At 35.0% G+C, this 27901-nt stretch overlaps 1 protein-coding gene across 1 annotated transcript; it reads right to left on the reverse strand.

Moving 5' to 3' along the window:
- Positions 1 to 8713: 8713 nt before the first annotated feature.
- On the reverse strand, positions 8714 to 27718 carry LOC139686089 (mitochondrial 2-oxoglutarate/malate carrier protein-like). The gene is made up of 6 exons (XM_071583250.1): positions 27589 to 27718; positions 22620 to 22856; positions 22388 to 22478; positions 13228 to 13441; positions 11365 to 11464; positions 8714 to 11265 (listed from the first exon to the last, which is right to left on the reverse strand). Exons 1-6 carry the CDS (start codon positions 27648 to 27650, stop codon positions 11034 to 11036), a joined length of 936 nt encoding a protein of 311 aa, XP_071439351.1. The 5' UTR covers positions 27651 to 27718; the 3' UTR covers positions 8714 to 11033.
- Positions 27719 to 27901: the final 183 nt, after the last annotated feature.

Consider the following 27901-nt stretch of genomic DNA (forward strand, 5'->3'; position numbering starts at 1 on the left):
GTAATTAGAATGTTGAGCTGTAAAATGCCAGACTTAATCAATAATAGATCCGTTGTACTTGTGTTGTATGTAATGCTATTTAAATGAGACTACAGTAAATATGTAATGCATATAAATATAAATTAATGTATTTATATTTATGAGTATCGCAAGTATAATCTAAATGGTATTCCATTATATTCACCTTAAGTATATACTTGTGGGAATTAGAAGATCCTTTTTCAATGAACATCCAAAGCTAATGGTTAGGTATGTGGGTGTACACTATGTACATACAGGAATAAAGGAGAACTTGCTTCCTTGAATTTTTTTTAAATCCTATCTGTGGGTTCATATAGCAGCAATCCGAATCCACTCATAAAATTTAAAGCATTAGAAGCAAAACTGAAACAGTTGATCTCCTTAGTAACGTATGAACTCATATATACAGGAAAGTAGCGGAACATAACGACAGAGAGCCCTTGCTAATATAGACTGTTTGAGGTGGCGATTATGTGTGTTAGGTGACCTCTGGTTTTTTTTGGGTATGGTGACCTCGTGGAGCATTACTCCCTCTATTCTTGCACACCCTTAATTTTCAATGACTCCATATGATTTTTTTAAGCCCCAAACAGTGAGAAAGTCCCATTTAATATGAAATCAATGTGTTTAAATAAAATATTGTATTTCCTGGCCCATAAGACTCTTCCTCATTTTTCAGGTTAGAATTTACAAAAAATATTTTGATGAGACAATAGAATCAAAGTATTTTGGTGTCAACACTCAATACTAAGAAAATTTAGTTGTTACATTAAAAGAATAAGCAGCTACACATAGGTCGATGTTTACTCATCGTAGAATCCCAGGAATACATCAATGGACTAAAATGCCCTTAAGCTGCCTTGTTTCCATTTTCTGAAGCATAATTCATGATTTCAAGTTTAAATGCAATACTGAATGACTGTCTTTTCTCTTAAGATCCCATGCGGTTATTATCATTTTAACTTCTTATGTGATGCTTAGCTTCAGTATTGTTTTGATATAATTGAAATTCATATTAAAAGCCACCATTTTCTATGCCTTTACAGCACTCATATTATGTAAGGTAGCCTCAAAGAGTTTAGTGGGAGAGAAGCAATGTATTAGCAGAGTGGTGACATCCTTGTTAGCCCCATAATATTAAGTTAAATGGTAGCACCACATGTGAGATGAAACTAAATGCACTATACTGTATAAATTAATAATTCATTGGGAATTTTTTTAAAGATGATCTTTATGCAAAATATTAAAACTTGGTTGCTTACTAATGAATCAAAACAGTGAGATCGAAATTTGTGATAAAGGTAAACATTTTCTTTGCTTGATGCGGGAAAAAATACTTAATAATTTGCCGGTGAATCAGCTTGCACTGCAAAGTCGAAGTCGTACCTGTATACCCCAGCCCATTAGATGCAGGTTGATCTTAGAGCACACTTTGAAGTAAAAAAAGTGTGTCTTGTCGGCCGGAAAATAGGATATGAAGATTATCTCCACGGATTGTCTGAAGTATTTCATTGGTAGCTTTGAACAAAATAATGGTAATACATTTTTCATTTTATTATCCCATTTATTTAATCTATTCCATTATTAAGATAACTAATTGATCAATTAAATAACTAGAGCTTGGTAAGAAAATTGATAGTTTTCTATTTTAATTGCAAGTCATAATTGCCTAACACTTGTCCAGCACTTTTCTAGCAGGCGGAAATGTTATCATCTGCTATCTGAATATATGCTCACATCAATTGTCTATGATGCTATAATATTTAAGAATATTGCAGCTGACATTCTTTGATGTTGCAATTTGGTTACTGGCCCTTGAATTACATTAAATTTTAGTTAAGTTTCTACAAGTTTACCTGCAGTTGACCAATGAATATCACCATTACATTTGTTTGTATTTTACATGATGATATCATTTAGATGGAAATGATTAATTTGTGAGTCTCACTTGTTTCTGGTGCTTTTGATGAGTGCTTTTATTTCTTTCTGAAATGGCCAGAATATTTCATAACTTACTAAATTATTACATATGTACCCAGTTTACGGTAGTAGTCTTATGAATTTTTCAAATTCTTGTAGCAGGCCTATTTCATCTATCATAGATATGATATTGCTGCAAATCATAGTTCATCATTCCTCGTAAATGTTCTGTAAATGGTTCAACAGCATTGCTATCAGCATTCTTGATGCACCTTTATCATAAATGTTAAGCCTTCTCCTAAACTGCCATAGCTAACCACTATTTGCAGTGAAGTCCACTGCATGAAAGTATTTGGCATGTTTTTATGTCATATCCACTCATTTCTACTCCACATGATCATTTAGCACATCAACTGTTCAATGTTAAATGTTTCATTTGGTGGTAAAGTCAAAAGTTGCTTCCATTTTTGTGCCTGAATACGTCATATTTATTAATTACCCAGGATATGGAGAGTCACAAAATAGCAATCAAAGGCTCACCCACCTATTTCAAATGCATGTGTTGCATCTGCAAAATGAGAGATGCTTAAATGAACAGTTGAATAATGTTTTATGACACGATAGTTTATTCATAATTTTAGATGTACAGCTGGAGTATTGAAGCTTCATTGTAAAATGCAGGGTGCGGCAGCATAATTTGCTGTTTTTTATTCAAATCAGGAAGTCAAGCTGTCGTACTCGTTATAAGTATTGGCAACCACATTTTTATGAACTTCCAAGTAAAATGTTTGTTTTTCCATGGAGTGCAGCAGTGGTGCCTCTTGTGACCCCTTAATTTGTCACCTGCAGCCCAGATTAGCAAGGGTTTACTATACATGAAGAACCAACAAAAGTATTTTGTCTAATTGACCACATTAGGAGGGTGGTCCCAGAAGTACCCGACCCAACAAAGAAAACAAAAATTTTGGGAAAAAATGTATTTTTCAACATAATCTCCTTTCAGCTCCATACACCTTTCCCAGCGATGTTCAATAATTTCGATATCGTATTTATAATAACTGTCTTGCTCCTCAAAATAGCCATTAACTGCCGACATCACTTCATGGTTGGAAAATCTTTTACCACCGAGCCATTTTTACAAGTTTGCAAACAGAAAATAATCCAAGGGGGCTAAATCTGGTGAATAGGGTGCATGAGGTAGCAATTCAAACTTTAATTCATTATTTTGGCCATTGCAATAATGGATTTGTGAGCTGGTGCATTGTCTTGATGAAACAACACTTTCTTCTTAACCAAATGTGGCCGCTTTTGCTTGCTTTCTTTGCTAAAAGGTTGCAATAAGTTTGCATAATAGTTGCTAAAGATAGTTTTTCCTTTTTCAAGATAGTCAATGACATTATCCCACGCACATCCCAAAAAATCGATGCCATGCCCTTGCCTACAGATGAAACGGTTCTTCGCCTTTTTTGGAGCTGGTTCTCCCTTTCGAATCGATTGTTTTGATTGTTCTTTTGCCTCGGGTGTGAAGTAATGGACCCATGTTTCATCCATGGTTATGAAACGGTGCAAAAGTTCTGCTTTGTTGCTGTGAAACTTTGCTAAACACTGAATTGAAACATCTTCACGACACTGGTTTTGCTCGAGTGTAAGCAAACAAGGCACCTATCTTGCACACAGCTTTCTTATGTCCAAATTTTCAGTTAATATGCGGTGTACCGCACTTTTTGAAATACCTTTTATGTCTGCTAGCTCATGCAATTTCAGTGGATGATCATCCAGTACCAATTTGTGGATTTTTTTCTGGATTGTTTCTGGAGTCGTCACCTCATTTGGTCGACCAATTCAATGCTTGCCTTGACAGCTCATATGGCCTTGTTTAAACTCTGCTAACCAATATTTTACTGTTGTAAACAAAGGAGCAGACTCACCCAGAGTAGAATCCAGTTCAGGTTTTATAAGGGTTGGGCTGAGGCTTTTCAAATAAAAGTGTTGTATCAGATTTCGATTACCAATTTTCTCCATTTTCACAAATGCACTGAAAACGTTCACTATTGAAGGCTGCTAAACAAATACTAAAAAATTAGCATTTTTAAACTTGAAATATATGCTTTATAGATTGCATGCTTACTAATACAGTGATTTATTTCAAACAACTACTGCCATCTCTAGGTCAGGCCTTCATAGATTTCACTGTTCTCAATGGCCACATAAGATTTACCAAAATGTTCGGTCAGTTTATCCATCACTTACATGAATGACCTTCCCCTAGCTGGTTCCCACCCTATGGGTCTCATTTCCTGGAAGTAATTCCTTATCCCAACACCTACAAATATGTTCATGGTCATGAGTCTGTCTCTACACAACCCATGTAATCCTCTTCTGTGATATAAAGCTCTTTTTATTCCTTTCAAGCCTGGATTTTACACAATTCATCATTGATATTGTTCCATCCGTCGTTGGAGATTCCTGCCCATCTGTTGTGAGAAACACTTTTTGTCCCTGACCATGCCTCCCTTTCTAATGAATGCTGTATCTTAAGTCTATTCTAAATTGTTAAGAGGATGTGGCGACATGGGCAACAGAATATCAGAGGGTTGATATGATGTTATATTAACATATAAATTGAGGAAAAATATCACATAAAGTGGTCCGAGCTACAAACACTGGTTTGATTTCAACTTATACTGAACCACATTACATTAATGAAAGTGATTTGGTTCGAAATGAACAGCGTAATTTAAGGTAGGGTTCAGTATAGATTGAATTTAACTGACTAGGAGATTTAACTATTTCAGATTCTTGGTCGAAGCCATAAATATTATAAGAAAGTAATATAATAAAATATTTAAAACTATCAAGAGTGAATTATGAAATCCAGCTACAATAAAAGTGTACAACTATTGGTAATTGATGAAAATTAATAAAATCTGAATAATAATAGTAATATATTAAAGTAAATAAAATGCATTAATATGAAGTTTGCTTTCACAAGTAATTAGAGATAACAGAAGCTATCAAGAAATTTTAGATCTAGATTTCATCTGCATTAGCATCTAGGAATAGTGTTGATTGATACATTCACTGCTGTGGGGTTTCATCCTATCTTACTGACAGTCTGGTATGAAAAAGCTGGACAAAAGTTTTAAGGGAAGGCACTTTGAGTTATGAAGTGTGGCATTCTTCCATTTATAGACTTAATTGGTACTTACAACATTGCTTTAATTTTAATAATGCCATCAATGTAAACATTGTGATGTTACCACATATTGAAATCCAGTTTATACAGCTATATTTTAAGGCAAAAAAACATCTATAAGGAAAAAGCTGGCACTAATAATTTCTTTGTCAACTGTTAATTAAGTGAAATGGACTCTTGATTGCTATTGTTTTTGAATGTGGCTGGTCACATATTTTTCCTTTGATTTCTGTTCAACGACCATGAGAAATAGTCATAGCCTTATTTTTAAATTAGACATCATGGATATTGCATCATTGCAGTGATCTAGACTGCTTTGGCTGAAATAATTCTTAAATACATAATATTTTTATGCATAATTATAAAAATATTTTACTTGAGAAAGTTGGTCAACATTATTTTGATGAAGTTTTCTTAAGTCTTCCACCTGGTCATGGATTCCATATTGGCCGATGTGTGCCACTCTGCATATGGCTGTCTAATATACATGAGCCAACGGGTCAGGTGACTCGTGAATAGTCCGTGGTGGAGGAGCCTCCCAGTTGGTCACCTTGGCATTGTTCCTTCCTTTTCTAACCTTCATCAGCACCAGTTTCCATGCATTGCTGAGGGAATAGCTGGAGTCCCTGTTGAAATTACGTATCACCATTCTTATTTCAATTGCTTCTTTAACTATTTGGTCCCAGTAACCACCAGCACGGGCAAGTAACTTCGTCCCATCGAATTTAATGGAATGATCCATCTCAGTGCTGTGTTCAGCGATGGCTGATTTCTCCGACTGACCCAGCCATAGGTGTCTTTGGTGTTCCTGGTGTGGTGGTGGCTCTTTCCATTAAGGTACAGACCAGTGTGCATTGGCTTCCGATACACCCCATATCCAAGTGTGCCATTACTCTTCCGATGAATCAGGATATCGAAAAAAGGGAGTTTAGCATCAATTTCTAATTCCATTGTGAAGGAGATATTGCGGTGCTGGTAGTTCACGTGCAACAGGAATACATGTAGTGCATCCTTCCCATATGGCCAAACCACAGAAGTGTCCTCAGGTACGCACAACACAGGAAGAAAAAGAGACGCCAATAGCCAGAGCCTACTAGGTGTATGTCTCCTCGATTTCTGGGAAAATATCCACGATGCTGGCGAGGCAGTCCTCAAACTGCCAGTAAAAATTAGAAATTGTCTTGTCAGAGCCAAGGACCCAATTGCCATAAAGACCCCAGGCATTTACCAAGTCCTGTGTGCCTGCGGAGACATCTACATTGGAGAGACGGAGCCAGAAGGGGCTGACCATTGAGACCAGGCTAAAGGAACACCAAAGACACCTATGGCTGGGTCAGTCGGAGAAATCAGCCATCGCTGAACACAGCACTGAGATGGATCATTCCATTAAATTCGATGGGACGAAGTTACTTGCCCGTGCTGGTGGTTACTGGGACCAAATAATTAAAGAAGCAAGTGAAATAAGAATGGTGATACGTAATTTCAACAGGGACTCCGGCTATTCCCTCAGCAATGCATGGAAACTGGTGCTGATGAAGGTTAGAAAAGGAAGGAACACAACACAACGCCAAGGTGGCCAACTGGGAGGCTTCTCCACCACGGACTATTCACAAGTCACCTGACCCGTGAGCTCATGTATATTAGACAGCCATATGCAGAGTGGCACTCATCTGCCCTGAGGACGACGCACAAGTGGAACATTGAAACGTCGATCAATATGGAATCCCTGACCCGGTGGAAGACCTGAGAAAACTTAATCAAGCAAATATGCCAGGAAAACACCAGATCTTACTTGGTCAACATTGATTCAAAATAATAATAATTACAGTTGTCAAAATGGTCAGGAGATACAGTACTTGTAAAAAATTGTTCATTTATATTGACTCAAAAAAGATTTTTAAAAAATCAGTGTGCATGTCTAGCAGGTGTCCTGCCTGACATTGGGGGAGACAAGGCTTCCATCATGCAAATTCCTGGTAAAGCAGAATCAATTGTAGAAGCAAAAAAGAAGGCCTAGAAGAGAACAGCAACAATTGGAATAGGGACTTGGAATGTTACGACAAGGAAATGAGATGATTCAAAGTACGAGATAGAAAGAGGAAATACAGATGTCTAAGTGCATTGTGAGATGAGGTGGAAGAATAGGTGCAGTGATAGTTATCAGGTAATACACAGAAGGAAAAAAGAGAGCCAACAAGGGACAGCAGTAGTATGGGACAAAAAATGGTGAAGAGGTTTCCAAGGAATAGAGGAGAACAACATAAATATTAAAATTAAAGGGTATAAAGCATAGCAGGTAAAATATTTTACCTATCAAGAAGTATTTCGGAAAATGCTAGTCAAAGTAGAATGGACACAAGAATAAGGCAAAGAAGCTTTACGAGAGAAAGAAGTCAATGGCTGGGACATTGAATAAGGATGTAAAGAAAAGGTTAGCAAAAACATTGATATGGATTGCAGTTTTGTATTGAACAGAAGCTTGGCCATTGAGGCAAGGTGATAGGCATAGATTTGGAGGCTTTTATGATGGGAAGAATGGAAAAGGTAAAATGCACAGAAAGGAAAAAAAGTACTAGGATTGGTAGGGGAGGAGGGTTGTTAGAAGAAATCCAAAGGAGGCAAGACAAGTGGACGCAGAGTATCTTTATTGTTTATGGAATTTAGAAGACTGTGATAGAAGGGAGAATGCTAAGCAAGTGACTAGAGGGAGAGAACAGGCCGTAGTTATTTGCAATTAATAGGGTTTAATTTAGTGCCAACTTCTTGTATCATTCAAGGTGCTGGGTAGCATACTACGACGCGAAGTTTAGAAATGTTATGGTGGTTAGTCTGTGCGGTCATCACAAACAACCTTAAAATATAACTACCAAGAATAATAATATTTCATGGCTCATCATATAAAATTTTCCTTTGGGAAATCATATTTAAGGAGCAATTATATTTAATATTATCTATTTTTTCCCATCCAGCAACCCATTCTCCACCCTGGAATGCATACATACCTTATGGATAAGTGATGAACTTTATGTTGTATTCTTAATCAATCATTTGTTATTTTATTTCCCATGCAGTCAAATTCATTCACTTCTTAGATTATATCATTCCCCACTTGTTTTATTATCACTGCAAGCTAAAATCAAGGTCTTTTATTTTCCTTCATATTGTAGTCTTCCTCCTTTACTTTTTAATGGTACTAGTAACCCACCATAGTTTTTGTTAGCTTTCAGCAATCACAGCTGTCATCTAACCTATGCATAATTTTCCCTCTCTTCCTCCACGAGGTTTTTATCCCAATTCACACTATTTCTCTAACTCTATCAATAGCCTTGTGGGCACCTAAACTGAACAAGTGTAATGCAATGATACAACTTGTCACTCCATTTTTTAATACAGAGGTTCTTCCCACTGAACTGCTACCATGAATTTACCAAAGTATCATGTGTGTAAAACTTTTTCCTCTTCCATTACTCTCTATAACAGAGTCCAACATGGTACTTGATAAATAGATGTTCTCGTGTCATCGTCCACTAGTACTTTTCTAATCTGAACTAGTTCTATTAGTTCTCAAATCTCATCCTCATTTACAAATAAATCCGTTTTATTTACCTTAATACATACTACACAATAAGATATTCAAAAACTATTGCAACAGCAGTAAGTTCCCAAGACCTCTCTCCACTCCTTGTACAAGGCATATCAAGTCGATATATTTATATTTCATTTTCTATTTATGACCTCTAGGTTTCTAGATTGTGAAACTTGAAATTATGTATTGTGGAAATGGGCAAAGGAGTATAAATAAATCTAAAAGTATTCATAAGTAGTTCTTGTAGATCCATTTTGCCTCTTTTTTGATTTATTATTTCATTTATCAATTAATTTCTTTGGTTATCTATCCCTTTTAATTTTATTGCATTTATTTTCAACATCTGACCTTTTATCACCAGTTATTATCTCCGAGATTGAATTTCATACATGTACACCTAATGACTTAATTCATCTTTTAGTTTTGCCAATAACAGACCCAAAGCATAAAATTACTCTGTTATCATTACAATAGGTATAAAAAAATGTTTGCCTACGAAACTTAGATAAGAACATTTCTGCACAGAATTTTAGAGGATTTTTCTCTGGCAAGATGAAAATAAAATAATATGAAATGAAAATATAATATTCCTTTGAATAGTATGACTACAACAGCAAAATAGTTCAACAGAATAACATTCAAATAAAAATGCTCATGCAATACTATCCTTTTTCTGTACATTAACACTATACAAATTTTTAACAAAAGGAACACAACATATGTTACAAGGATGGTAGACAAAAGTGATGCTGTTTCCACTTTTGCAATACAATAAACAAAACTGACCTCTCAATTTTTTGTACATCTCATTTCAGGGTGAGTATTAAACGGCAGTGGTAAATTTGCATGTCCACCATACAAACAAACTCCACTAGATACAACCCAACTCCACTAATTACATTTATCCCTCTTGCAAATGTTTACACTCTGTTCCACATCCCTTGAGATAACTCAACGTTAATCTTGAATCATTTTCACTGACTATCAAGCCACCATTACTGCAATAAAAGTTTGGCCATCTGATTGGGTAAACATATTACCATTCAAATATAACCTCAACAGCAATTTTTTTGAGCCAAGGCAAAACTGCTGATTCAGGAGTTAAAAAATGAAAATTAATACTCTCATATATAAAATTGGTCTCATTGTAGAAATAAAGGCACTGCAACCCTGAATAATCTGGCACAAAGAAACTTCTGGGTTTTTTAACACAATTGTGTTGGAAAAATGCTATTCAGATGGTTTAAAATGTATATTAACTCAAAACATAAGTGGTAAACATTCAATAAAATCATAAAAGCAAAGTCACACTATTATAATAAGAGAGCAGCAGACTCTCAAACTACAGAAGTGGAACAGAGTGTAAAAAATAGGAAACAATTTGCACATGCCTTTTGTGCTTCTTCAGCAGAAATTGGTAACAATTTTTTGCAATTACATTTTGCATCAAATGAGACAATACTTACACACTATCAACAACAATTTATAAGTCTGAACAAAAGGTAAAATTCTTTAAAAATTATCAAAAGCAACTATCCTGTACAATGTTCTTTTGCAACTGCAAATAAAAATTCATTTGATCTCTTTTCTTAAAATATCACTCTACAGAAACAACATAACATTTGGGCCATATTTGCCAATGCAAAAAGAGGAGAGGCATAAGCATGAATGACTCAAGGGAACCTGATACTCAATAAACCCGCTTCAATAACCTGAAAAGCCACAAGTATTTACCAAAAAAGCTATACATGAACAAATAATTGATTCTAAAAAACCCAATGGTCAGCTATATGCAATAAAAAGCATTACCATCACTTATTAATAACCCAAAATAAACAAGAATGAAAACAGAGTAGTCTAATAAAAATATAATTTCTTGAGTATTAAATCCATTTTCATTTTCTTATCATTTATGGAATTTTCAAAAAACAATTCACATTAAGTAAAAAAATAATGCACAGAAAAATATATGAATATTCACTTACAGAAAATTTGAGGTAATCTATTGCATCATGTAAAAAAAGCCCTAGCATAGCGAATAACATAAAATAAGATTCAGGGACTTAAGGACGTTTACAAAGCTTGGCATGCCCAGAATAAAAAATAAACCTAAAAAGCAAGTGAATGACAACTGGTTGAGATGCATGATTGAGATACACGATGAAGCACCCACTTATCAAGGCAAAAAAAATAAGTGATAGCAATGAAATTTCTATGCTAAATGGTAATTTTATATTATGTTAAGTATTGTCACAACCCCTAAATTTTCCTACATGAAAATATTTTCAGCACCTATGATTCTCAGCATGCTCAGAAGCCACTTCCTTTCCCAGATGTGTCTCCTAAGATGCTATAACGATACCAAGAGTTCATTTGCTCTAAGAATATGAAGGTGAGGACAGTGTGAGGCCCTAATCTGGCATAATAAGGTGTAAATCCTTTCCAAAGAGCAAAGAACCCTTCTCTTCTAACCACTTTGATGAGTACATCACCAGCCCCAGTATATTCTGGTTTCCCATCAATCATTTTCATGTTCTGTACTCTGTTGAGAAAAATGTGAAATACGAAGTTTTACTCACAACAAAATATAAGTTTGTTTTAATTTTTACACAAAATATATAATCCATTAAATTGTAATTACCTAGTTTTTGCTATATCAACAGGCATGGATGCAGCTGTTGTTACCAGTCCTGATATCATACTTGCCACAAAATGACACATAACATTATTTTCAAAGTAACCTGTAATATTAAATGAGTTTTATTTCATTCTGTATAAGGGATTACATAAATATATAATACAAAACAGTTTTTCTTTATACTCTCAATTTAGGAAAACAAAATAAACTTAAACTACCAATTTTATAGAACATTATGCAAAATTACTTTCAAATATGAAATGTATAAGCTATGTATGTGTGTATGTTTGTGAGAGATAAATATACATATACATATACTACCTTGATCAAAAAGTTCCCGGAATAACCACCGTGTGGCGCTCCCATCGTTCCTATTTGAGTTCTGTTTTTTTGTTAAATTGGTACATCTGTTGTTGATATTCCCTTTAAATCTTAGTGTCATAACTTGACATTTGCAAAAGTTACGGTCGGTTTTCGGTATGTCCATCAGTGCTTCCTGCGATTTTTCCATTACTTCCTCTCGGCTGCTAAAACGCGTTCCCCGTAATGGTTTTTTTAACTCGATTGAACAGAAAGAAGTCACAGGGAGCCAAATCAGGTGAATTCGGTGGCTGTTGGATGGTATTTGTTGCATTTTTCGTCAAAAAATTACGAATAATGATAGCACTGTGCGACGGTGCGTTATCATGGTGCAAAATCCACGAGTTTTCTGCCCACATTTCTGGTCTCTTTCGGCAAATTGCTTCACGCAAACGTCTCATAACGCCCAAATAATACTCTTTGTTTACTGTCTGGCCTTCTGGCAAAAATTCATGATGCACTACACCGTTGTAATCCATGAAAACCGTCAGCATTGCCTTCTTTTTTGACTGAAAACGACGTGGTTTTTTTGGTCTCGGCTCATTTGGTGAACGCCATTCACTTGCCTGATGTCTGGATTGCGTGTCGTACTCATAAACCCACGTCTCGTCTCCAGTAATGATCCTTTTGATGAATGTGGGATCGGATTCAGCCTCGCAAATCATGTCTTTTGCGACGCCAACACGGTCTCTTTTTTGCATGAAATTGAGGTCTTTTGGCACCAACTTTGCTGCTACACGACGGAAACCCAAATCATTAACCACAATGTCTTGGGCGGATCCATAGGCAATGTTCAAGTCCTCCGCTATTTCTCTGATGGTTAATTTGCGGTTATTGACTAACATTTCTTTTACTTTATCAATTTTTTCACCGACTTTCGATGTCGATGGTCTGCCACTGCGTTCATCATCTTCGATTGACTCACGACCACTTCTGAACCGCTCGTGCCACTGGTAAACGACCGTTCTTTTTATAGAATCGTTGCCGAAACACTTTTCCAACATTTCCAACGTCCGTGCGCCACTAAATCCATTTTTTACGCAAAATTTAATACAAGTTCGTTGTTGCAAATTTAAATCCATTTCTGCAATTGTAAAAAATCGCCAACACACACAGAGATAGATGTACTCTTGGCTACGTAACTTTTGCAAATGTCAAGTTATGACACTAAGATTTAAAGGGAATATCAACAACAGATGTACCAATTTAACAAAAAAAAACAGAACTCAAATCGGAACGATGGGAGCGCCACACGGTGGTTATTCCGGGAACTTTTTGTTCAAGGTAGTAAATATATATATATATATATATATATATATATATATATATATATACACACACACACATATATACACACATATATATATAAAGTATATTGCTGTACTTTCTTTTCCATTTTGATCTTGGTGAATACATGTGTAGTCCTTACACGCGTAGTGTTGCTTCTGGGGCATTAACCTTAAATAGATAAATAAAATATAAATGTATCAACTCAGTAGGCCAAACCTGATTCTAGTAAAAGTTCCTTCGCTTGTGAATAAGATGCTAGTTGCGCTGCATTAACAACCATGGCACGCCCCATGGTTGGCACGGCCCCTCTCCATAATGTAAATATGCCTTCCTCTCTGGCAATCCTAACCAAGGCATTTCCAACATGCTTGTACCCCCTCCTTTCGTTGAGAGGCAACCGACCATCAGCTGTCATTCGTATTAAGGCAACCTATTAAATTGGATATAAATGTAATTTTAATTTCATAATCTAATTATGGTTTGAAATTTTCCTGTAAAACTTAGTCAGTTTTTATAATACCTCCTGAGAAATTTAATATAGAAAATCTGCAAAGTAAATATGAACTAACTACACATACAATGAATCTGAACATCCAACTAGACAATTTACAATGTCCAAAGAGAGCATTAACTAAACCAAACCTGAATTTGTTCATGAATTGCATACATTGGTTGAGATACACTGAGTGGTAGTGAAAGAGGGGCAGATGGCCCCAAATGTTGAGTGTAAAGGGGCACCTAAGGGTCACATTAGGAAGCAAGCAAGGCATTAAGAACATTTAAGGTCAAAATTGACCATTAATTTTCGTTTTTTACACATTTTCTGGTTTGTAAAACGCTCTTTCCACCCAACAATTTACTTTCATAAATCCCGAACTAAGCATAAAATTAGCATTTGCCCCCCTGGCACCTCTTTTAAGTTTCACTACTATACCTATGCATATGTGATCTTCAACCATTGTTGCCCTTACGTTTGTACTCTTCTGATATTCCCAGACTTCTGCCACTCCATGTACATCCATGAACTGATTAAGACAAACTGAACTAACCCCTGACATGACTAGAAGTAAAACTAACAGCAAATATTTAACTCTCAAAGCATACAAACATTTCTCTACAACTATATTTAATTTTGCCATAAAAAGTTCTCTGGCTGTTATGCATATTTAAGATAAAAAAGTTCAATCAAGGTGTTTGATACTCACTAGCACTTTTTTATCATATCATGCTACCCCTCCCTCAGAAAAGGAGTGAAAACAATGTTCTTTTCATGGGAAATTTAACATACTAGTAACACAGTTGTTTATCCATAATATTTACTGTGCTTAAGCTAGGGTTACTGTAGCTAGAATTATAAGAAAAAAATCCATATTATTAACTTAAAGAGAACAAGTGTATTGGCAAGTGAGTGCAAGAAAGATGTAGCTGGGATAAGTAAATGTGCTTCTTTTTTAAAGCTAACCTTGAAAGATTGATGAAGGTTTTAGGAGGAAGAATTTGGTATCAGGCATGAAACTTCATCAACATGAGTGGAAAATGCATTCAAAAGTTTTACCTCATACTCACCAAAGTCTTAAGTGAGAATATCAGGAATACTCATTTCACAGAATGAACCCTAACACATGTAAATGCAAATTATAAATTTACTTGAACACCATTGAAACCATGTAAAGGATACAAGTGAGAGAGAGAAAGGAAATGAAATCAAAATTCTCTAGTCTAGTTAAAATCTTGACATAGGAAGTTTACCCTGAGACTCTTTAATTTCAATGAAACTTTCAGGAGATGGCAAGAAAAAATGCAACCATAATTTAAAATTGTTTTTTGATAAAGCAATCTATTGCTCGGTTATATATGATGGCAGAAATTTCTTGAGTTACACCAATACTTGGGCCACACTGTCAGTCCTTTCATACCAAATACAATTAGTGTCTATCTAATAGACCGATCAATTAAATGGGAATGAAATCTCAAAATATTAATTTGAAAACTTGACTTTTTGAAAAATGTTAATGGCTTTTTAGCAGTGTGGCCAACCACTAATTTATCTTTGCAATAGAACAACAATCAAGACTTTCCCTGCCAGGGATAAAAATGAGGGAGACTAACAAGTAAAATCCAATTGGGCATGCATAATTACCATGCTTAAGATATAATCTAAACATGCTAATTCAATATAGAGTAATGATATGATTTAATGAGCACAGTATCACTGTTGTAAACAATCACAGAAAATGGGATTCATACAGGAAATCATGCTTTTGTTATAATTTAATTAAATATTCTCCATATATGATGCTTTCCTCATGTGTTCTTGTGGCATTTCTTTAAGTATCATAAGTTGATAAGTCAACACTCTTAAAACAACATACCCAGTAAGGAGTTTGTCCTAGTGATCAGGTATTATCAATTACAGTTACACCAGAGGTCAGCATATTATAATGTTGATGTGTATCTTGATGTGTTATTTTCTTTTTACAGTTTTCCTCTAGTTAACAAGTTTCTTTACAGCATTAAATACATTTTTCTTTAAATGATTCAATAAATGTTCATATCTTTCTCCACATTCCTATGGAATGCAATACTTGATTCAGTTATCTCCAGTATTTATGGATGCCATTGGTTCTTCAATTACCACATCATCTAAAAAAATTCAAACTGACACTTCATTAGTACATAACTATGGTCACCGTACTAAACCTTTGCTTCATAAATATGTACTCAATGTGGCAATCTTTTGCACTGAGACATCTTCCATGTATAGCTACCTGACAAATGGGTTTGAAGCAGTGAACGTTTTACAACCAATTCTATTGTTCACAAAACTCTGATAACCCTTTTCTTTCATTTTACTTCTGAAGTCATTACCTTCCTACTTTTTTCCTTCGTATCATTCTCCAGCAAAACATTCCAGCCTTCTGAGATTATTTAATGTTCCTCTCCCTTTAATTTAAAAAAAATTACTTTTCCAATTTCATCATAAACATCTACCATGTCATTATCATTTTACTCTGTTTTTAGAGTTAGTTTTAAGCCACTATTGTTTCTTTGGGTTCTATCGCCATTTATCATCACAACGTTTTCCAAGTAGGAAGCTAATTAAACTCTTAGTATGACTTTCTGCAGAATTATGTATCCTTTATTTTAAGAGGTGTTTCATGAATAGTCCTTTGGCTGGGCAAAGTTTCATTTTGAGTGCAGTTCCAAAGATGATGTGATATATGTACTACCAGTAAATTCCCAAATGGTTTTAATTCCTTGAGTAATTAAAGCATTCAAGAAGATAAGACACTCAAATACTATTATTTCAATGATTATTAAATGATGATTGTCACCTTATTGCTAGAAATATTAACCTAATTTCCAAAATAACGAATCTTTATTACCCCCAAGATTTCACACTTTTCGATGACGTACCACAGGTTTCAAGGATTGTGATAAACACTCACTAATATATATCCCTGATATTAAATGATTGAGGTAAGTTCAATAATCCATGTAAAAAATTGAAATTTGCAAATTACTCAAATTCTTATATGTGTAACAAAGTTAATAGCAAGAATTATCCTTTCTATCCACTTTCATAACTTAGAAGCAGGCAATTATTACAAGCTTCTTGAAAAAACATTTGTTTATGATTAGTGTTGGGCATACATTTCAAATTTAACTTAACCCCTTTTTCTCTGTAGAAAGAAAATGATTTGCAAAGGAGAAAATTATAGGACTTTTATAAAAATTAAACAAATGAGAGTGAGGCATAATAGTCAGCTTTACTTCTGTACTTTATTAATGCAAAAGGGTAAGACCAACAAAATCATATGAACTTCAAAAAGCATTATTCTTTAAGAGGTTTCCAATTCTTTAATGTTAAATAACACACAACATGAACTCACCTGCTTTATATTCACTACCCTTCACTTGATTTTCGAATTCAGTAATATGGTCACTATACAATGACTCTCCTTACCCCCATCCACACTATAAATTACATACTCTACACATATACATTATTGCCTCATTAATCCTAGCTGTGTCTCATCAAGGAGCTAAACCTGGCAAATAGAGGGCATGAGGTAGGTAGCAATAAATACGGCCGCTTTTGCTTGATTTCTTCGCTCAAATGTTGCAATAAGTTTGCATAATAGTCGCCAAAGATAGTTTTTCCTTTATCAAGATAGTCAATGACATTATCCCACGCGCATCCCAAAAAATCGATGCCATGCCCTTGCCTGCAGATGAAATGGTTCTTCGCCTTTTTTGGAGCTGGTTCTCCCTTTCGAATCGATTGTTTTGATTGTTCTTTTGCCTCGGGTGTGAAGTAATGGACCCATGTTTCATCCATGGTTATGAAACGGTGCAAAAATTCTGCTTTGTTGCTGTGAAACTTTGCTAAACACTGAATTGAAACATCTTCACGACACTGGTTTTGCTCGAGTGTAAGCAAACAAGGCACCTATCTTGCACACAGCTTTCTTATGTCCAAATTTTCAGTTAATATGCGGTGTACCGCACTTTTTGAAATGCCTTCTATGTCTGCTAGCTCATGCAATTTCAGTCTATGATCATCCAGTTCCAATTTGTGGATTTTTTTCACTGTTTCTAGATTCGTCACCTCATTTGGTCGACCAATTCAATGCTTGCCTTGACAGCTCGTATGGCCTTGTTTAAACTCTGCTACCCAATAATTTACTGCTGTAAACAAAGGAGCAGACTCACCCGGAGAAGAATCCAGTTCAGCTTTTATAAGGGTTGGGCTGAGGCCTTTTAAATAAAAGTGTTGTATCAGATATCGATGACCAATTTTCTCAATTTTCATAAATTCACCAAAACCGTTCACTATTGAAGGCTGCCAAACAAATACTTAACAACATAGAGTCTTCAAACTTGAAACATATGCTTTCTAGATTGCATAATTTAAAATACAGAGATATTTTTTGAACAACTACCGCCATCTCTAGGTCAGGTCAGGTACTTATGGGCCTTCCCATGTATCCACTTCCTTTTGCCACTTCTCTCCTGATGTTCCTTAACTTCCCTGTCCTTCACACCATCGTAACATTACATGAACCTATTCTAACAATGGCAATCCTCTTAAGTCTTATAGTAGTAGTTATATTTAGGGTACGTTGACAGCCAAGGTCCTTTGGCAACTTTAAGTCTTCTTTTCCACTGCTGTCAACCTGATTAAGAAAGGGTTTTGGGTGATGATGACTGCATAGACCTTGCCTTCCCCACTGGCAGGCTAGATAACTGGCATGGTCACCCAAGGCTCTAAGTTACCAGGATTCATTCTCCATTTAATACCATCCATATCTTTGTTGTAAGAAAACTCAATGAGGTGGTTTCCCATTGCTTTCCTTAATATGTTTTTAAAATGACACCAAACTTTAAGTCACTCCATTTGGATCAGATGCTTTGCAATGAGGAACAGAAATTGCATGGATTACATTTCACCTGGCTCTTACCCTACAACCTATCTGGCATAGATGGCCTTTACAAGAGCAATCATTTTTGCCCCTACCAGTACAGCTCTAGGGGTCATTAGAATTCACAACAGTCTTCCCACATATCAAGGCGAAAGTCCATGAGAAAAAGAAAAGAAATATTGTGATTCAATACCCATTAGAAAGTTGTTATATGCACAAAAGGAATGGATTGTTTTAAACCTGTGACATATATGGCAAGGACAAATGCTCCTTCTAAGAGATTTCCATAGTTATACAGCAAATGAATGAAATATAAACATGAATTGATCCATTGTAATTCAAGGTTCATCCCATGATATTACCTCTCATCTGCTGCTTTTCATATTTATCTGCACTGCCACCACTCAGACCATAGTTTTACCACTCATCTCAATAAAGGTTCCTGCACCATCAAAGTTCACAATGAAAAAAATTCCTCTATTTACTGAAAATATAGAAATGAAACTAATTTTATAAGCCCTAAGGATGGGTGTGGGAGGATAGAGAGTGATCAAAAAATAATTACGAGACAAAACTTTTTAAAAGGGAAAAGGTTCATTTTGTTTTTGATTGAATAAACCTTGTAGGTTTTTAATAATTAAGAAAAGTAGAAGTATTAAATTAACATTTGGTTCAGGTACTACTGCTTACAGCTCAGACACAATGATAGCATTACTTGGAGTAACATATGTATTTGATTTTCTTGCTTTACAGGAGAGGAAGAAATATGAAGAGCTAACAGTTGTGGGTCTTGAACATTCCTTCATCCTCCTACTCCCATATTACATTCCTGTTTTTGAAATGGAAATTCTGCTGGTACTGCGCTAACCACAATTGTTTTCATCCAAGATATCAAGTTTAAAAAAATATTCTTAGTAAAGTAATTGAATAAAAGCTCATCTGAATATTAATAAAATCATCCATAAAATCTAAAGCAGCAATTAGGACTATACAAATCCATTTTTTTAGTTTTTCAACCTGAAACTCCCAATTAAGCTCTAAGAGGCCAGAAAATACACTCCTGAAAGCATATAAAAAACTAAATAGGAGCCCATTTAAGATCAGTTATACAAACGAGTTTTTTCTAACTATGGGAACATCCTGTTAACTTATATGATTGAATTTTAACTTGGAATTGCCTGCATGTACACAGAAACATAACCAATTCAAGAATATTTTAAAATGACATAACATGTATTCACTAATGGTCTTGAATCTAATATTGCACCCGAGTCATTTTTATTATAATGATTGATAAATGTTCATGAATATACTTTCTCATTCTCTAAACTACCATCTGGATTGACAACTATGATAGGAGAACACTCCTATTCACTAGCAATGATTAACACTGGCTGAAAAATAAGCAGCAGTAAAGGAAAGGAAGGCCAATCAAACGAAATGACCTCAAGATATAACCTACAATTAAACTTTCATTTTTATAAAAACAGCCACATATAATAGACAAAGCATTCACCGAAAAATTCTTATGAAGCAGAAAAATGGAAGTGGAAAAGCATGAATTTACCTTAGTTTTAGGAACTTTAATTAATTTAACAGTGAAGGAGCTTACAGGAAGAATTGAGAAAGCAAAAATTAGGGATTGTATTTAGCAGAAAGATCACAATACTGTAGCAAAACTTGCCTCTCTTCTTGATAATATGTGCCTGGTTGCTACTAATAGTGTGAAGGCATGGTGAGAAGAACTGATTGTGGTGGCACTTCAAGCATTCTTGACTGGACGACATGATGCAAAATGGTGGAATAGAAGCCCACACAGCCAATGGGAGGAAGAAATGAGCAAGATTGTAGGGATGAAGTAGAAGAGAATGGTCCTGGAGAATGCTACTTCATAGAGAGGACTCTAATTAAAATGGACAGAAATATTCTGACGAAAATTACAATTCTCATTTAAAAAACAAGGAACAGCCAAATTCAAAGTTCCTCTTTATGCCCGTAACTATTAAGCATAACATATGTTTTTCATTTCTTAGTCAAAGATTCTTTATGCAAAGATATGCTCAAAATAAATTTCTCTCTACATAAAATTCAATCTAGCGCAAAGCATATATTTGGTTAGGTTAGACAAACCATACATTATTTTGAAATTTTGTAAAATGATGGTTTCAACAATTGTTAATGTTAATATACTTAAAAGTTACCATTAGTTTTGCCAAGCACCATTTCAAGACAAGACATTTAAAGTAGGGAAAGAAAATTAAGAATTCCTAATTCATACATTTTCCTCTCCCTTGGATTTACTATGTCAACTTTACCTTGTCAAAATTTATTCCTAATCATCTATCAGAAGTCTAAAGGCATACATTTCACATTTGTATTTTTATTCTGAAAAGAAGACCCAGTAGAAGTACTTCAAATTAGTTAAAATTCCATTATGAACAGATCTCTGAATATCCCAATGTGGAATCTAACATCATATACCTCCAACAAGGGAAAATACAGAAGAACTAATAATTTTTCACCAGTTGTACTTCACACTGAAGTAATATATTTCATTCCAGGGATAAGGTTTGAAATTATTACTCTCTGAAAAAAAACTGCATGAATTTAAAAGTCTGCATATAATACGAATACATCGACAAATGACTGAGATTATGCTTAAGGAACTACTATTAAGTAAGACTCATAAAATATACTTGCATGAGCGTAGGCTTTATAATAAACAAAAATAACACTTTTCCAATAGAAGCTGATTTAATCCACAACCGGTTTAAATGTACTATATCATTTTAGGTGCAAACTGCAGTCAAATGCAGTCTTATAAACATTTTTTTCATCAGGGAGGGAAATATGTGACAGGAGGAGGGAGGGGAAAGTGGCTTGGATGGAAGAAGGGAAGATAAGGAAAGGGTATGCAGATAATAGTGAAATACAACATAAAATACAATGCTAAACACAGTTAAAACATAAGAGAGTCTGGATCCCACTTCAGTGGTTAAGCAGTCATCTCAGTCTACCTCCCCACTCTACCAGTATGTGCTAAGTGTAGTAAACCTTTTCTCTCCCCACCACCCCTTGAGATCTTAATTCCCTGAGCCTGGTGACCACCATCTATCCCTGCTCTTCAGTTGCCATTTACTGCTGCGGATATTGTGCACTGAAATGACTGCTTGGTCACCAAAATGAAATCCAAACCTTCTCTTTTGTTTAACAGTCTTTAACGTTGTATTTCAGTGTATTTTATGTAGCATTTTGCTATCCTCGGCTAACCCTTTCCTTACCTTCCCTTCTTCCATTCAAACCACATTTCCCTCCTCTTCCTCCCAGGTTGAAAAAATGTATGTAAGGTGGCACTTGACTATATTTTCCATCTGAAGAGGATGCAGTACATCAAAACCAATTACGAATGAAATCAATGGCTAGCGGAAAAGAGCATTCATTATTATGTTTGAATTCCACCATATCACGCCTGAAACTATGCAATTTGTTCAGTGTAGGCTTTTTACAACAGTGTTCGACTATGAGGTAGCTTTATAGGTTCATTACCCAGTGAGCAGTTTGTGGTTCAACATTTCTCTCATTCTGTGTGCGCGCATTTTTGGACTCTAACTTCACTCATGAAGATGTTTACTGCAACACAAAATGAATGCAGAGCCTAAATGTGCTCCATATAGAACTAACCTTGAAAGCTACATCAGAATTATGCTAGTAATGTCAAATGATACTTTCAACAATTAGTTTTTAATTACGAAGAGCTTATTTTGCAAAGAAATTCTTGTTTTTCAATTGCTTAATTGACTGATTTCAAATATTTCTTCTTTATGAGGAACTAGTATCCTTGTGATTAAAATTTGATTAGATAGCTATCACAGAAGTTGCCTTTAATACAGGTCAAACATTAATGATTCCCAACTCAATTAAATAATTGTATCCAACTTCCTGTTCATCACCTCTGCTGGTGTTCCAACAAAAGCCCCAGTCATTCCTGCTGCCATGCCCATTATGGCCTTCATGAAGAATCCCGGGGGAGCTCCATCCTTCCTGCACATTTGAAACAGAGAACTGTAAGTGCTTATGACTACAGTGATAGGGCCAATTAATTTAGCTTTTTCACATAATTACTTACTAAGTCATTTCAACAATTAAAGTCATAACCTTTAACTACTTCTGAAATTAACACACCCAGGAAATGTCTCAAATAACCAAGTATATATTCCAAGTCTAGTAGTAGTATATGTAGCTTGACGTAGAAGACCAGCTGAAAGTCCATTGTAGAGGGCAAAAACACCTTCCTTCTGTATGATTCCTCTTAGAGCATGGAAGCTTGTTTTGTATTCTTTGACTTTGCCTCCTTCTCCACTCAACTGCATTCGATTTTTAATTAGGTCTAAAGGCTGAACAAAACATGTAGCTGCCATCCTGTAATTTTGGTAGAGAAACTCATTAAATTGTCAGTTCTCAAATTTTTGGTAAGAAATTAAAATTAATGATGTTTACGGTAAGCCCAATCACACTGTCATCTATCATTTTCCTGAAATTACGTATCATTTTTTAAGAATTAGCCCAGCTCTGGAAAAACCATGGCCCATTTCACAGCACTGAGAGTCATCAACATACCTGTAGAACACAGTTGAATTCAAATACCCAACTGTGAATTTTAAGTTCTAAAGAATATCAGAGCGTTGGTTACAACAGGTCACCATGTCATATGTGACCAAAATATACTGCATCAGGTTATTATATTCAATGAGAACAGTCAGCTGAGGTAGCAACAAAATGAATCACAAAAGCTATACCCAATTGAAATGAAAGCCCTGAGAATATTACTGGTAAAAATTATGAGTTGTATCAGGTGATATAGGGATACGTTCAGGACCCTAAAAAGCCTGAAGGATCACCTGCCATATTTGCATGGATAAGAATTCCTTAGACATATTCACCCTATGAATTTACGCAACAAAATTATGGATATCTTGGGCAATAATGCCTTCACAAGAAGACTGAAGGCAAAAAAATCATACCTTCAAATATTATATTAAAGAAGAATGCTATGCAACTAAAGATCACCACTGTGAATAGTCAATATGACATGTAGGATCATTATTAAAAGGTCAAAAGATGAAATTAACAATGCTTTTCTTACAGATTTACCAAGTAGAATAATAAATCTGTAAAGAGAAATATGCATTTCCCATTTCTTTACACGTTCCCAATTAAGTGAAATACATGCACTGTTTTCCATTCATTAACTCAGAAACCATCTGTGCCACTGGTATCGGCAATTGAAAAATATTATAAATGCACTGAAAACATATTGGACTAATGTGAAAACGTAATGGACTAAATAATTGGACATACAGAAGTGTGGGTACAAGTACAAAATTTCACCAGCTTCACATTTTGTCAAAAACAAAATTTGTGGCTAACCTAAATGGATAAAATCATTCACAGAATTGAGCACATGTAGTAAAAAAATAAAATCTTAAAACATTCATTTTAAAAAGTTGATTAAATTTTAAATAAACAAGAAAAAAACATGCAGGCTGAGTTAAATAAAAGCCTATGCCCTAAGTAATCTAATACTCTGAGCCCAAGTTCTTGTCATTAGAACATGGAGAGGGACGAAAAATGTGTAATGAAATGAGGGAGTTGAGCAAAAAAAATTTTATCGAGTGCTGTCAAATAATTTTCCTGTATTCAAAAGTACTTCGAAAGTGGGTGAAATTGATCATCTGGGGCAAAGCTGATTAAAAAGACTTTTGAAAATTACTAATGGCTTTCCATACTAAAAAGACTTTGTAATTGTCCATCGATTTTTATTGTAAGGTACAACACGTTTCGCCGACTTTTTTCCATTGCCAGGCCAGTTTCTTGGAAAGTCTTCGGGCTAGTTTTTCTGAGAAACTGTCCCGGAAATGGTTAAACTAATCCTTTAATGAACGTGATCGCCTTCACCCCTCTCAGCCCCTTCTTTCCCTCCCTGCCCCCATTCTGTCCTGAGCATTTATATTCTTGCACTGTTTGCTAAAAAAATTTGCACCTGATGATGCAACAAGTCAGTGAAACACCTTGTACCTTAAAATAAAAATCTGTGGATAAGTACAAAGTCTTTTTAGTATGGATAGTAAATACTTAGTGAAGCCTGAAACAGTACATTATTAATGGCTAATTCATCAATCACATTGAATTGGTGCAGTTTTGAGAATGTGCTCATTGTAGTCTTCTATGAATGTCATAAACATTAACTCAAGTAACAAACCACTAAAAAAATGGGGTACCCCTAAAAATCTCTCCCATACTAAGCTTGACATTGTGGTAAATGTAATCACGCCTCCCCTCACACTTTTCTCGAAAAAAATGAGAGGACTCGATTCATGTAAATGAAGCATGTCTAATGTGCAAACTGTAAGTAAAATGTAATTACGACTCAGTTTAGGTAACAATAATTCAAATATTTTGTGTTTTCAACAAACATATTTGAAATGTACGTTCCTTATCCTTGAAGAAACCTTAAGTTATTGATAATCAAAGAAGGTGTAGGCTAGCAATGACTTATTAAGTTTCCTATGCTGAGATTTACACTTGGCTGCAATACAGCAAGGTGAAATCAGTTTGTTATATCAATATATAAGAACCTAGTGGCCATCAGAAGACAATACTAATGAATTCTTCCTACTATTATACAAGTGCTATCTGTACAAATGAGGATTCTGAATGCAGAAAAATAACCTGCAATGGTTTTGATTCAAAGAGGGGGCAGTAGAAACTAGCTAGAATAATCTGCCTCCCATACATCCACAAATAACCATGCCAGTAGCCTTATTCCTATATAGAAATTCAGTGTTATTTAGAGTAAATGTGATTTGCTCACAGACTGAAAGCCAGCTGAAATAGGAGATGGACCCAATGAGTAGGGAAGGGAAGTTGTGATGGTGCATTTACACTTAAAATATTTCCTTCCACTCAATGACACAAACTTTTGCCTTGTCTGTTTTGAATGAGTTAAATGGTTCCAGAGGAGGCTGACATTAAGACTTCTTGCAACTTTTGTGACTACAGCAGACTAAGGTCGCTGACTAGCCATTCCGCTGTCACATTGGAGAAGACCTCAACTAGTTAGTTGATTGGACTTCTTCTAAGTTTACCAAAAGTTGAATGGTAACTTTTGAACTGAACATTGCATACATGCACTCTTTAAAATGCAATGCACATTTACTAAAATAAGCATCCCATTAATCAATTTTTAATTTCACAACAACAGCTTCACAGTGAAATCAATAATATTACTGAAACTGCAGAAATTTTCCCGGCTATCTATATTCCTATTCCCATATTTCATACAGCCATGATGAATCTCCTAATTCACATCATTTTTCAGATACATCATGTCTATAACAAGACAAAAACTATTCACATTTTCAGAAACATCTTTGAGCATTTTCTCAGTGTTGGTGTTGCTAAGGAGGGTTATTCAAGAGTATGGAGATAGTTGTAATCACATCTTGACATTCAATGCTATGCTCTTAGGATACACTAATGGTAATTTTGAATCCCCTGGTGTGTCCCTAATATTAAGTATACTTTGCACACAGGATTACTGATAGTGATTGGTTGCAGAGGGTGTTTCTGAGACACTTACTTCAAGATGTCTCATGGAATGCCCTCGATACTATGGCTTCAGATGACAACTCCATTTCAAATTAACTGTATTTTCTGTGATTTCCCAGTAAGCTGTGAGAACTTTTGCAGTTCCTTTAAGTCGTTATTTAAGTTTGTGTCATATGTGGGCCATAATATTTGATTTTATCATTACCACACTGAAATCCTACCTCAGCATTTCAGATTGTATGTACCCCTCCAGTCTACTCCAGAATTAAGTATTTTCACCTAGTTCCTATTTTCCTTAACAACCTATTATATTTCTCTTTATCAGAGTTGCTCCAATTCTTGTTAGATGCCATTAAATTAAAAACCATTTGCCCAAAATATGATACAATACAAATTAGAGGACAAATTTTCCTCAGCATTAGGCAATTTTCTTAGCTAATAAAAGAGGGTCATGTTAGGTGATGGAATGAGCTTGTTGGCTATAATGGGTTTTAGGAAGGTGCGAAATCAAAGCGATAGGAGTTTTAATCATGTTGCTGTTTTGTGTTGAAACCATTTTTGAAATCCACATGACAATTAATCCTTAAACAGCATTGCAGCACTTTGAATGATAATTGGGTATTTGGATCTCCGGCAATGAGTTATTTGATAAATTTCTAATAAAATTTTCCCAGTAAATTTCATCCTTATATTCCCTTTTTACAAACTCTAGTGCTGTATCTGATTTTTTCGGGCTGTGTATGCATTGTTCTTCGCCTGTCCATAGTGGTTACTGTGCATCTCCTTTTGCTTTAAATCACGTACACTGGCTGCATGAATATTTTGTTCCTCTCATTCTACAATTGGATTACATCGAAACGATGTTCTCTAGAAATCTTTGTTCTCAGCTACACAAACATTTCTTGCGAGCAGCCACAAACGAGGTAATACCTCGGAAAATAAAAAAATCATTACTAATATTAATACAACCAAACTTAAATTTCCCCAACTCATTGTTAAACGATACAGCAATTGCCACAACTATCGCTAATTCGTACCGCACGCTGCACTCAGAGCCAGAATGGACCGCACAAATAAGGTTCAATTCTCTGGGATAAAGTTACATCAACTCATTAAATCCTTCACTACCACAATTTTACCATCGAGGCCATGAAATGTTAGAGATCATTTATGACCGAATGGAACAATATAAAAGTCATTAAAAGGAGCTCGTTACAATTAGTATGACTATTTCAATTCCTTAAAAAAATGACCTTTTGGAGAGACAAAAAATAAAATAAATTATTCTATGAAGTGCGCACCACAGGTCACGAGAAATAGGAAAGATGATTAATCTCAACGGCAGGGACATTGGTTTATTTTCACCTCATAATAATTTTATATGCTTAAAAAATATATCCTCTTATTTTTTTTAGTTCACTGCTCATACAATTCTTAAGAGTAAAAAAATTAATTCACCTTGGCGAATTCACACATCCCAAAAAAAAGGAAACAGCTCCCTAATAAAGAGCACATAATAGTTTATAATTAAATCTATACTTACCCAGCACTACCACCAAATAAAAACTTGATGGGTTTTGGAATGACTTTAGCATTGTCAGTCATTATGAATTAATATTTTCGTATATTGTACGTGAAGTTTCTACCTCCTTACGAAACTGACCCCTTCGCCCGCTTTGTGAAACTTCAGTCAGCTGTTATCACTTATGAGCAGTACAAACTGACAACTAAAATTATTTCACTGAAGGATTAACATAGAACAATTAACACATATTAATTTTTAAAATATTTATTTACTTTAAAAAGATCCCAATTTTATGAGAAAAATTGGTTAAAAAATATTTATCAAAGCTAAA

This window comes from Hetaerina americana, unplaced genomic scaffold, assembly GCF_022747635.1.
Source record: "Hetaerina americana unplaced genomic scaffold, ioHetAmer1.1.p SCAF_13, whole genome shotgun sequence".
NCBI lineage: Eukaryota > Metazoa > Arthropoda > Insecta > Odonata > Calopterygidae > Hetaerina > Hetaerina americana.